This window comes from Dama dama, chromosome 28 (assembly GCF_033118175.1).
Source record: "Dama dama isolate Ldn47 chromosome 28, ASM3311817v1, whole genome shotgun sequence".
Lineage (NCBI taxonomy): Eukaryota > Metazoa > Chordata > Mammalia > Artiodactyla > Cervidae > Dama > Dama dama.
In genome coordinates, this window is record NC_083708.1 from 9,902,242 (window position 1) to 9,914,749 (window position 12,508).

At 41.3% G+C, this 12,508-nt stretch overlaps 1 protein-coding gene across 1 annotated transcript in view; it reads right to left on the reverse strand.

Annotated features, from left to right (window-relative positions):
• COL9A1 (collagen type IX alpha 1 chain) overlaps nucleotides 1-12,508 on the reverse strand; it is an 86,931-nt gene that overhangs the window by 30,856 nt on the left and 43,567 nt on the right. The window contains exons 20-29 of the mRNA XM_061131526.1: nucleotides 10,983-11,036; nucleotides 9,562-9,615; nucleotides 6,949-7,002; nucleotides 5,514-5,567; nucleotides 5,346-5,399; nucleotides 5,166-5,219; nucleotides 4,323-4,376; nucleotides 3,186-3,230; nucleotides 2,083-2,136; nucleotides 1,925-1,978 (exon numbers count right to left, since the gene is read on the reverse strand). Coding sequence (XP_060987509.1) covers nucleotides 1,925-1,978; nucleotides 2,083-2,136; nucleotides 3,186-3,230; nucleotides 4,323-4,376; nucleotides 5,166-5,219; nucleotides 5,346-5,399; nucleotides 5,514-5,567; nucleotides 6,949-7,002; nucleotides 9,562-9,615; nucleotides 10,983-11,036 — 531 coding nt within the window. The remainder of the gene's footprint in view (nucleotides 1-1,924; nucleotides 1,979-2,082; nucleotides 2,137-3,185; nucleotides 3,231-4,322; nucleotides 4,377-5,165; nucleotides 5,220-5,345; nucleotides 5,400-5,513; nucleotides 5,568-6,948; nucleotides 7,003-9,561; nucleotides 9,616-10,982; nucleotides 11,037-12,508) is intronic.

Below are 12,508 nucleotides of genomic sequence, written 5' to 3' on the forward strand. Positions count from 1 at the left end.
GGGGCCCGGCCATCTGCAGGGGTCCTGCCATCTGCAGGGGCCCGGCCATCTGCAGGGGGTCCTGCCATCTGCAGGGGCCCGGCCATCTGCAGGGGTCCTGCCATCTGCAGGGGGGTCCTGCCATCTGCAGGGGCCCGGCCTTCTGCAGGGGGGCCCGGCCTTCTGCAGGGGGTCTGCCATCAGCAGTACTGTACTCAGTTCTCTGCTCTATAACACGAATATGACACGTGCCAATCCACTTTCTTAAAGCTCCTGCGCCCCTCCCCCACAGTGTTCAATCTTTCTGTAATTTTAGAAATGCGATCAAGCTCTGACCTCATTCCTTTGACAGTCAACTTAGGGAAAGTATTTTAATTAGAAATTCACAGACTTCCAGCCAGAGAGGAGAAAAGGGTAAGTGAGGCGTGAGGGGCAGGAGCTAGCTTCTTTGGCTGAAGAGAAACGTCTGGAAACCGCCTGATAGAAGCCAGTGGACAGATATATGATAGAAGTTCCACTCTCAACTGGGATATTTCACTTTTCTGAAGCATGAAAACCCTCACTCAACATGCTCAAGAAACGCTCTTCAAAATGTAATGGTGGTGTACCTATGGCTGATTCTTATTCGTGTATGACAGAAAACCACAAAATTCTGCAAAGCAATTATCCTTCAATCAAAAATAAATAAATAAAGTGGGGGGAAAAAGCAACAATGATGCCTGGAGACATTTCTGTGTTCTCACTTGGAGTTGTTTTTGTTACCCAGCAGGCTTTGAAAACAAGAACTTAAAATGAAGACAAGGAAGAATTTTTTTAAAGTTAAAATTGAGTGCATCAGTTCCTCTCTAAGGGTTAAACTGCATCTAGTGAGAAAATGTACATAGCTATATTTACTGCAAAATAAATGCATGGGTCACAAACTCACACTGAAAGAAGCGTGGCAGGTTCTCAAAAGACTAACATAGAGTCACTGCATGACCCAGAAACTCCTCTCCTACACAGGTACTCAAAAGAAGTAAAACAGGTCTGCACAAAAAAGTCTACATTTTCTACCTGTAGAAAAATGTTCACAGAAACATTATTCATAAGGACCAAAAAAGTGGAAATAATCCAAATGCCCATCAATGGGTGAATGGATAAATAAAATAAGGTGTGTCTACAGAATTGAATGGACACGAGTTTGAGTAAACTCTGAGAGTTAGTGATGGCCAGGGAGGCCTGGTGTGCTGCGGTTCATGGGATCGCAAGGAATCGGACACAACTGAGCGACTGAACTGAATTGAACTGATAAAATTGAATGTTATTTGAGAATAAAAAGGAATGAAGTACTGATACATGGTGCAGCATAGAAGAACCTTGACGCATTATGCTGAGAGAAGCCAGTCATTAAAAAATCCACATATTGCATGATTCTACTAATATGAAATTTCCAGAACAGGCAAATCCATAGAAAGTGGATGAGTGGTTTTCTAGGGTTAAAAGGGAAGGAGGGGAAATGTTGAATCTGCAAGTGGATCTGAAGTTTCTTTTTGAGGTGATGAAAACATTTTAAAACAGACTGTGGTGATGGCTGCACAATTCTGCAAATGTACCAACCTCAATGGATCGCACACTTTAAATGGGTGAATTATATGGTATATGAATAATATCTCAATAGAGCTGATTTATATTACGGTAAAATACTTCCTTCAACATGGGGTGAGAGTAGAAAGTCATCAAGTTTCTTTTTTAACATATTTCATCTTTATTTCCACTTTCTGGAGAAAAGAGCACACTGTATATCTAAACAGCATTCCTGTTTCATTGGTTAATCTGGGTTAGCAAATGTCAGAAGGCATTTGTGGATGAGTGACTGGATGAATGAATAAAAGAAGAAAGGAGGGAGGGAGGGAGAGGGGAGCAGAGGAGGCAGCCTGGGAGGGGTCTGCACAGAAGGGGTACTCACAGAAAGGCCCCGGGGTCCTCGGGGTCCCACTTCTCCGGGCGGCCCCTGGCGGCCCTGTTATGAAGAAGGCAGGCAGAGAAAGAGTTACACTCCCTAACCCTTTGCTTCACCAGGACAACAGGTTACAAGGCATGAAAAGGGAACTTAGGACACCTTACCGGTTTGCCAGAATTCCCCAATTGACCGGGCTTCCCTGGAGCACCTGTGTTACCCTGAAGGTAGAATACAGTAATTCAGACTAATTCAGAAAGTAAATAAGCAGAATGATCAACCTGACTTGCCCAGACCAGGCCTTTCTTACACTTAAACAGCATTAACTTCCTGACTTTACACTGAGAATTTGGGAGGATGTAGACTCTCTTTCTTGGTGTATACATCAAAGTTCTTTAGATTTAGGATACTGTTTTGTCATTCCTGGAAGTTTCAAAAGTTTCAAAAATGTTAAAAAGTGAAGGTCAAATATCAAAAAAGGAAGGTCTTTAGCCAGACAAGAATATGAGAGGCTTTTTATTTTTTTTACAGTATTAATTATATATGCCTTTCTTTATCATTTCCACCTCAAATACACTTCTTTGAGCCTTTTAACCTGACAGTAACACCACTAAAACCGTAAATAAAGGATCATGCCAGCATGAGGAAACAAGGGATGTGCCAGCAAGCTCCAGGGAAGGCAGGTATCTGGGATGCCATCTCCACCATCAATTGCTCATGGTCTGCTACTGGGGGGCGCCTCAGCTCAAGACTGTCTGAGCCACTACGACTGAAAGGCTGGAGCCACGTAATCCAATTGTGACCAGTTTCTACACTAGTCACAGTGGATCTGTTTTATTTAAAGTAAAGCTATATTTTGTCCCTTTAATTTTTTCTTTTGGCTATTGTTTTTAAGTGCTTGCATATAAGCACTTAACATTGATTATTCTGTGAACAATATGCTTAATATCTTTAAGTTTCAGCTAAATCATCTTAATATCCATTGACAAAACCTCTGTGGCTTAATGATATCTTCCCTATTTTAAGTGGTAAAGAGCAATGAAAGCTTCTCTGTTTTACACTGGCAACTGATGCCTCTTTCAAGAAGGAAGTCTGATCAGCAACACTTTGTCAAAGTACTCTTTCTGCAGCTGCAGTTCTCTTTGATTTCTCCCTAAGGTCAAATATAAATTCAAAGGCAGGTTGGAACTATTTTAAATGATAAACAAAATACATCAGCAAAATAATGAAAGTAGAGAAAAATATTAATTGCAAAGTTTTCATCTTTTACCTTTTCACCAGTCACACCCTTTGCGCCAGGAATTCCAGGTATACCCTGAAAGAATGCACATGGAATGTATGTTCAATCACCTCATCTGACAACTCATGAGATGCCAAGTCCACTGCACACTGCCAAGGGGCTGAGGGCTTCGTGACGATCTCAAAGCTGCAGTTTGGGGGAGAGCCCCCCTAGTTTCCCAGTTCTGAAGTTACAGACCTATGCACAATATCCACAGGCCACAGACTACAGACCTATCCACAAGCCACGAGACTTTGGCTTGTTATGTCTGAACACCCTGGAAGCAAATTCTAGCTCTAAACTAAAGTCACTTTTTAAGGATGAACTTTACTAAAGTTACTTTTTAAGGATGAACTTTACTAAAGTCACTTTTTAAGGATGAACTTTCAAATTAGAATCTGGTAGTATTTTCAGGTCAACATGAACTCTTCCTGGCATGATCTCATGCACAGAATACAAAACAGGAACCTGTCAAAAACACTAAGCTGCAAGAAGAAAAACAAAATGGCAGGAAAATGCTGGGTCTAACTGAGATTTGGTGCTATCCAGAGGCCTAATATTCTCTAATTATTTTTTAAGTGACAGATATCATAATAAACTGGAGGGCAGTCCTCAACATTACCAAGTAGCCCCTTTAACTTGAAATATGTGCCTCCAAAGAGCCAAGAAAACACATGGGATAATCTACATGAACTTCCAGCCACAGTAATGCAGGAAAACACCAATCTGAATAATTCAAAATGGCACACAATCAAAAGATGAAATCTCATAGCTCACATGGTTCCCTGAACATACTCTCAACCTTATGTCTCAACCCTGGTCCTAGGGCTTCAGAACTGGTTCAAGTAGGAGGAAGTGTAAGGCCTGGACCACAGCTCAGGGTTGGTGAAATGATATAAAGAAAATTGACTGAACTAAACAGAGGAACAGATGCAAAATATAAACTTAAATCTTAGTGTGGTTTAACTAGTTATTCAGAGAAAAAGTACAAAAATGTACAACTGTAAAAACACAAAGCATCTTTTCTCCCCTAGAACTTATCAAACTATACAATATGTTTCCCCCTCAAATGCATATGTTCAAAATATGTATATAAATCAATCAACATTTAAATACTCGAATACTTACAGGTAATCCCTGCAAACCTGCTTCACCAGGAGGCCCGGGTTTCCCTGGTTCTCCCTGAAAAAAAAAGTTTTTGTTGAACCTGCTTGAACTATTGTCTTCCTTTTAAGAAAAGGAAAGACAAAAACCTTCTAAGTAGAAGGGTTATCCGCACAGCTGACCTTACGTGCACTTTTATAATGTGACCTTGTTCAGGATGGGAAGGTGGGATAGGACTTAGGATGGAAATGCCATCAAAATATGTGATTTCCTTCTGCCTATGTTCATCAACAAGGCAGTTTTACTGAGCTTCTGAAAACAAGCAAACATTCTTTTTGTTTTTGGTGTTTTTTTAATCAAAGTATAGTTGATTTACAATGCTGTATTAACTTCTGCTGTACAAGCAAGTGACTAATATACACATGTATAGATTCTCTTAATTTTCTTTCCCACCATGGCTTATCCCAGGAGACTGGGCATGGTTCCCTGTGCTGTACGGTGGGATCTTATTGTTTATCCATTCTTTATATAATAGTTTGCGTCTCCCAAACTGCTAGCTCTTCCCTCCCCCATCTCTCTCCCCTTGGCAACAAGTCTGTTCCCCATGTCTGTGAGTCTATTTCTGTGTGGTAGATAAGTTCATCTGTGCCATATTTTAGATCCCACAAATAAGTGATATTATATGGTATTTGCCTTTCTCTTTCTGACTTCTAAGAATTTTGAATTGACCCTTGATTTTAAAAACTAAAAGGAGGGAAAAAAGCCAAAGCCAGCTCAATAAATGTCCCAGTGACATAATGATGGAAGCTCCTTGGTGGGCCAGGGCAGAGACCACCCCATCGCCCTTAGACTAAATTGCACGGCTACCTTTGTTCCTGGCATTCCAGGTATTCCGTCACGGCCATCCACACCTGGCAAGCCCTAAAGATGCACAAAGAAACACAGTGTCCGTTAGAAACACATCCTTCTTCCTTTCATTATTTTATAAAGTTTTATTACAATAACCACTTTGAAGAATGAGCTTGATGACTACAGCTCAGGACTTACCGTGTCCCCTTTGGGCCCAGGGAGACCAGGAATTCCAGGAGAACCTTGAGGGCCCTGCAGGGCAGAGGGAGGAGACAGAACAGAGAGAGTTACCGCGTGTACTTAGGTCACATCAAGGAGATCTGCACAACCTCCATGCTGGTGGTGATTAACGCGGATTTGACTCACTCTGTCTCCCTTGGGACCTATTTCTCCTGGAGGTCCTCGCTGTCCTTGGTCACCCTGCACGAAAATAAAATTGTGTTCATGTGAGCAGAATTAACTTATTGATAGGCTTTTGAAATTATAAAATTCTATCCAAATTATCTTACATTGCTCTTTCATCTCAATGGCTTTGATTTATCATGGATGCCTCAAGAAACCTTTTTACAAAAATTATATTGTCCTAAAAATTGATATTATCATAAAGATAACCAAGACTTACATGTCAATTGATTTCACTGTAAATGCATAATGCTTCTGCACTCTTTGGATGAATAGCTATAATAAAATTAAGGTCCACACTGCAGGTAGCCTTGGCATCAGGCACTTTGTCCGCACATCCTCTAGCCTCATTGACTATCATGATGGGTTGAGGTTTGAATGAGTTGCCAACCTTTTCTCTGTATTTTACTTACTTCTCCAGTCAATACTAATGATTTCTGTCAGAACTATCCAGTTGATGTTGATACATGGTCATGTGGTAACAGATGAGAGGACGTGTCTTCCTAAAATACAGCTTTGGTTGAATTGCTGAGCTACTCTGAAACCTCAAACGGCTTCCGATTGCTACCGGATCACTTATGATTGCCCAGATTGGCATAAGACACTCCAAAATGTTTCTCTACCTTGTCTATTCCAGTTCATCTTCTAACAGGAGCTCCGCACTCAGGCAGTGGCAGCCCCACGGCAGCACACCCCATCACCCCAACAGGGCTGCTCCCTACCTGTCCTCGCTGCTCTATCCCATCTCGCACGTGTTTGCAGGTCCACCTTCCTCTAAGGTCTGCTTGGCGCACGTCTGCAGCTTGATCTTATGATGTTATCCTCCAATTACATTCCTTCTTTCCCACCAGAACTTGACAGTTGGAAATTCTATTCCACTTATACCTTTTCTACTTTTTCATGTGGTATGAGTTTCAATGAACCATTTTTTGGTTTATTTACTTCCAGAAAAGGTGTGAGGCAGTCCACAATAAGGACACATCTACACATGACCATCAAAATATCAAATAATGAGATCAGAAATCATATGATAGGAAAAGCACAGAACTATCCAAGAACTCAAAATGAGAGAGTTACTGTGACTCCTGGCATCCTGGAAACCAGAGTGAAAAGAAAAAACACAGCAAGCAAAAAAAAAAAAACAACCAATTTGACTAAACTTATGAGAAAAACAAGACCCATGTCAAGTCAGAAGAACATTTCTCTGTACATAAGAAAAAAATAAAGATGCTTGACTTAATTTTTAAAATTTTAATAAATACAAAAACTATTGCCCATTTTCCCACTTGATTCATATATAAATGATACCTGCACACATACATACATATATTAATAGCAAAAAATCTACCACTGATCATTGCTAAAAAATCTATCAGTGGATCCCATGAAAAGTACTTACAGGTGCACCAGGGAGCCCCTGAGGCCCAGGTTCTCCATCTAAGCCCCGAGCGCCCTGCAAATAAACAAGTCAAGGAAAATGAACTCAAGATCAGTGATGCACGCTGAGGGTACTTCAGTCTTTCTAAAGAATTTCAACAGCCAGATAAGAAAGAGGCTTTGTGTCTTGTGTTGCAGTATATACTGATATACATCAGTGAGCCCAAGGAGTATTTCATCAGAAACCTCAGTGGTGAAAACACTGGTTTACATCTTCTCATTCCATCAAAAGCACTACACCAAACATTTGATACCACCTTGGATATCTTAAATGAACAAACACAGCACCCTCTCCTGATTGCTTATGTGAACTACTTACTGGGAGAACCTGGAAAGCCCATTGGGAAGGTTCGATCATCATGCTCTGGGGTTCCCAGGACCCCAGTGGGAATTCATTGATGATGAAAACCAAGGCGCCACCTAAATAGCAGTCGCCCTGGACCCTGCAGCTGCCACACCCAGAAGAGGTTTCTGTGACTCTGGATTCCCACCCAGATCTAGAATCAGGACTCCAGGCTTGTGATTTGGAGGAATAAACTGCAAAAAAGATGTGAGCATCCCCTCTTCCACCCTGAATAGACAGTAGGTTCCGTTTGTGTAAAGTGATTGATCTGTTTCCTGCACAACAGCTTCACCCCACCAAGAGATGCTGGCTAAAAACTACAGAGCTTTATAATTCTAATTATCATGAAATTATCTCTGCCTGCCTTATCTGTGGTACACATCCCTTCCTTATTTTCACTATACGGATCAAAACATGATTTCAAAACAAAAATATGGGATCTTAGTGCTCTCCGTCTATGCTACATGGCAAAATACAGCCCCCTCCCCTTGTTGAAATCTTTTTCTCATTTACCACTTGTATGCCAGATGGGCACGTGGAGAGAACAAGCCCTCTCCTAATGAACAGGTTTGGGAGGAGGAGATGATGAAAGATATTTTAAAAAATAGTCAAAAGGGTATTGGGTAGATGTCAAGCCAAAAAAACCAGGTGGATGGTGTCTGCAATAAGAATTAAAAATTAGAAAACCTTTGATAGAGGGTTCAGACATGGGTAGCATCAAAGAAGAAGCAGAGGCACCACGGAGCCTTGAAAGTCTTTCATCCCTAAAAACTGGAATAGAGCAGAAGGCATTCTCCATCTACCAGGAAGGAAGAGTTTTGGGAGACCTGAAAAATCCTTTGAATTCATAGCTCATGTTGCTGGGAGGGAGCAGAGCCAGCCCTCATGTTACAGAAATGGCTTTGATGCCTCTCTCTCTCTCTCTCTCTCATTGCTGCTCAGCACCAGCTCAGACCCAAACTGCTGTTACTAGGTAACCACGGCAAGGGTCTGAGTTCACCAGAAGAGCTTTTTTTCTTTTTATTGAAGGCAATCTGACCACAGTCAGAGGTAATGAGAAAATTCTGAAAACTATCAAGTAGCAAAATACCTCAAATAAAGAGCATATCAACAAGGGTAATTGGTTTCAAAATAAGGGTCACATATTTTAGGAGATGATTTAAACCAGAAAACAAGCAAAAGCCTGGGTATCAGCAACTTCAAACTAAATGGGATTTGTTACTTAGTAACAGAAGAGTACCAACAAAATGTTACCTAAGGTAACATGAATACAGAAATATAAAAATATGTTTTTAAAAACACAATGCTTTTAGAAAAGAAGTATTACAGAGGAGATGGAAGAGGGAGCCAAGAACAATGAGAAGACCCAAGGAGACAGAGGAAAAGTTGGAAGAAGAAAACGACCCTGAAGGAATTGTTCACAAAGCAATTCCTCAATCCACAAAACTGTGCATCTATTTTCCTAGAGGGTTGGGGTTCATTTACTGAGCCCCGGCAGTGTGCACGTTATCCTTTTCTGGTTGTGAATGACAGGCTATGTGATTCTGTGTAGAGCAACAAGGATTAGTCTCAGAGGTTCTGTGAAGACTGAGGTGAGGGTCAGACAGGGCGATGGGCAAAGTGCCTTCTTCTTAATTTTCTGGAGTCCTACAAATGGGTTTTCTGAATAGACTTTCTAAAAAAGTGCTGACCATTTTCTTAAAATCGCAGAGAGGTTAGACACACCCCTTTACTCATGTAACACACACACACAGAGCAAGAAAAATATTTCTGAGCTCATCATGAACTTTCAAGTTTGAGCTGTTTTCACGTTTGTTATCCACTCAGCCAAGCAATGCCTGCCCTGCCCTCTCCACCAGTGGCAACGCCTCCTCCGTCTGGCCAGGCATTCTGCCTTCCCCCTCTTCTCCACCCTCCTCCGCCTCTGCCCTGTACCCCAGGTGCTGCGTCAGAGTCAACTACTGACAATGACAAGATATGAAATACAACAGCCTGCTTACTCCTGCCTACCCTCAATAACTGAAGACACACAGTACATAACCAGTGTCATGTGGATGACTCATTTCTGTCATCTGCGTTTAAAACAGAAATTTAAGAACCTAACCAAACTTCTACAAAACACCCAATAAGAAATAAAATGTGGTGTTGTTGAAGATAAGAAGATATTTTGAAATGGCCCAAAACTTAAACATGTATGTGTATTGATTTTGATGATCACCATCATCATTTTACCTTTTCCCCTTTCTCGCCAGCTACGCCGGTAATGCCTCTCAAACCTTGAGCTCCCTTTAAAAGTAAACAAAAAGAGAAAGAGAAGTAAATTCTTTGAGTTGAAGCACATATGCTTTGATGTCATAACCAAAGGTAACAATGAGAAGAGTGATATGCTTTCCTAACTTAGAAGAAAAATCCAAAAGGAATTCTGCTGATGGTAAAACTCTTTTTAAAAATTCTGGAGACTTCCACAAATCTGGAATTGGAATAATGATTGATTACAAAAAGAAAATACTATTAGCATAAAAGAATTATGGAGAAGGAAATGGTAACCCACTCCAATATTCTTGCCTGGAGAATCCCATGGACAGAGGAGCCTGGAAGGCTACAGTCCATGGGGTCACAAGAATCGGACATGACTTACTGACTAAACTCCTTCAACTACTATTTGGCTTTTAACTCACACGCAGAACACACTGCCACTTTTGCATCCTCCATGGTTTGTAACTTGGTTACACGTCACACGGTAGTGATTTTAAACCTTGGAGTAACTTTTCCCCACCAACGGATGCCACCCAAGGCAATTAGGCTCCCAAGGTAGCCCAGGAAAGCTTCTTCCTATGGATGTAGCTGGGGTCTCCATCAACCACTTGCCATCGCTCTTTGTTACACTGTTTCTACAATAAAAGATACTCTGAATTTCGGTTTGGGGCAATAGGAAGCCATCTTATCCCTTCTCGGGCACAGCAGCGGGTAATCCTCAAAATGAGGATGCAGGGTGTTATTTCTAGAATCCGCTTCAATCCTGAATGCTACCATTCTAGACTTCTGGCCCCACAGCAGCAGGGATCCAGAAACAGATGCTGTAGACATGCTGCCTGGGGAACAACAGGGGCAGACACTCCATCAGGAAAGTGGGGTGGCCCCTTCCAGACAACTTGCTAACTGTCCACACTGCTTAAGATAAACTGGCTCTAGGCCAGTCATTTCCCTGGGTTCGCAGTGGCTCCACACCAGCTCTGTTTTACATCCAGGTCAGTCCCAATTCTCTGTAGAGCAGTTAGGAATGGCCTGAAATATACATTTCAGGATGATCCAGCTCAGGACACAAAATGAGATGTGGCCAAATCAGATTAAAGCAGCTCCCTTACTGACTCTGAACACAATTCAAAAAGAATTCCAGAAATATTAGGGTCAATAGCAGAGACATGGGAATGACATGTGTTAACTCTCAAGGAGAGCTTGTGCATAAATATTCCAAAAAGCATACTTTGTACATATCAGTGTGTTCCTTGACAGATGCGGTATTTTATATAAAAAATGAAAAAACTGTGAATTTTACAGAAATATTTTTGCATGACCTCTCCCAAACTCCAGAAGTAATGATATCCTCCAGTGACCACTGGGATCATGCAGCGTAAGACTGAAAAATACTTAACCGGAGGTCCTTGAGCTCCAACTTCTCCCAGTCCGCCCTGGTCCCCTTCTTCACCCTGAAAAGCAACACAGAGAAGGGCACCAAATGCTCTTCCAGGAAGTGACCTGAAGTGGGCTCCGTCTAAGTCTGCACCCCCTGAATTAGTCTATTATACTTTCTTAAATTATTTTATGTGAGTAGTCCATATTAATTGAATTGAATTAATCCACATTAATTGAATTAATATTAATTCAATTAATCCATATTAGCTGAATTCAGAAAATACAAACAAGTATAGAAATAAAGTCACCCCAATCCCATTTTTCAGCTGTAAACACCAGTAACATTTTAGGTGCTATCCTTTCCAAAATTTTTCTAAAGAGAGAGAAGAGGAGAGGGAGGGGGGAAGAGAGACACAGAGAGACAGAGAAAGGGTGTGTATGCATTCAGGTACTAAGTGTGTGTGTGTGTGTGTGTGTGTGTGTGTGTGTGTGTGTGTGTGTGTGTGTGTTGTGGGTGTATTATTAGGAAAGTGTGACCACACTACACACACTTTTCCATAAACTATATTTCTATTATGATTTTCATTTTAACTTTTTTATTACAGTTTTCATACCATGCACAATTTTTTAATGTATTTAAATCAGTCTTTTCTTCCATGACTTCTACCTTTTGTGTCACCATTAGAAAAGCCTTATCTGCCTCCCCAAAATAAATATTCATCTACATTATTCTTCTAGTAATTCTATATGTATCATTTAATTTCTTATGTAGAAATCTTCCATTATCAGTCATTTATTTTTATGTAAATATAAAGTAGAAATCTCCTTTTTCCTTCCTGTCACTGTTGTTCAGTCGCTTAGTCGTGTCTGACTCTGTGACTCCACGGACTGTAGCACACCAGGCTTCCCTGTCCCTCACTGCCTCCCAGAGTTTGCTCAAGTTCATGTCCTTTGAATCAGTGATGCTGTCCAACCATCTCATCCTCTGCCGCCCTCTTCTCCTTTTGCCTTCAATCTTTCCCAGCATCAGTCTTTTCCAATAAGTCGGCTCTTCGCATCAAGTGGCCACAGTGTTGGAGCTTCAGCTTCAGCATCAGTCCCTCCAATGAATATTCAGGGTTGATTTCCTGTAGGATGACTGGTTTGATCTCCTTGCCGTCCAGGAGACTCTCAAGAATCTTCTCCAGCATCACAGTCTGAAAGCATCAGTTCTTTGGCGCTCAGTCTTCTTTATGGTCCAACACTCACATCTGTACATGACTACTGGAGAGACCATAGCCTTCACTAGACAGACCTTTGTGGGCAAAGTGATGCCTTTGCTTTTTAATACACTGTCTAGATTTGTCATAGCTTTCCTTCCAAGAAGCAAGCATCTTCTAATTTCATGACTGCAGTCACCATCCGCAGTGATTTTAGAGCCCAAGAAGAGAAATCTGTCACTGCTCCCCCTTTCTCCCCTTCTATTTTCCTTCTTACTGGCACTCTATTCAATATCATTTACTGAATAATAGATTCTCCCCACACAGATTGGAAAATTCATCTTTAA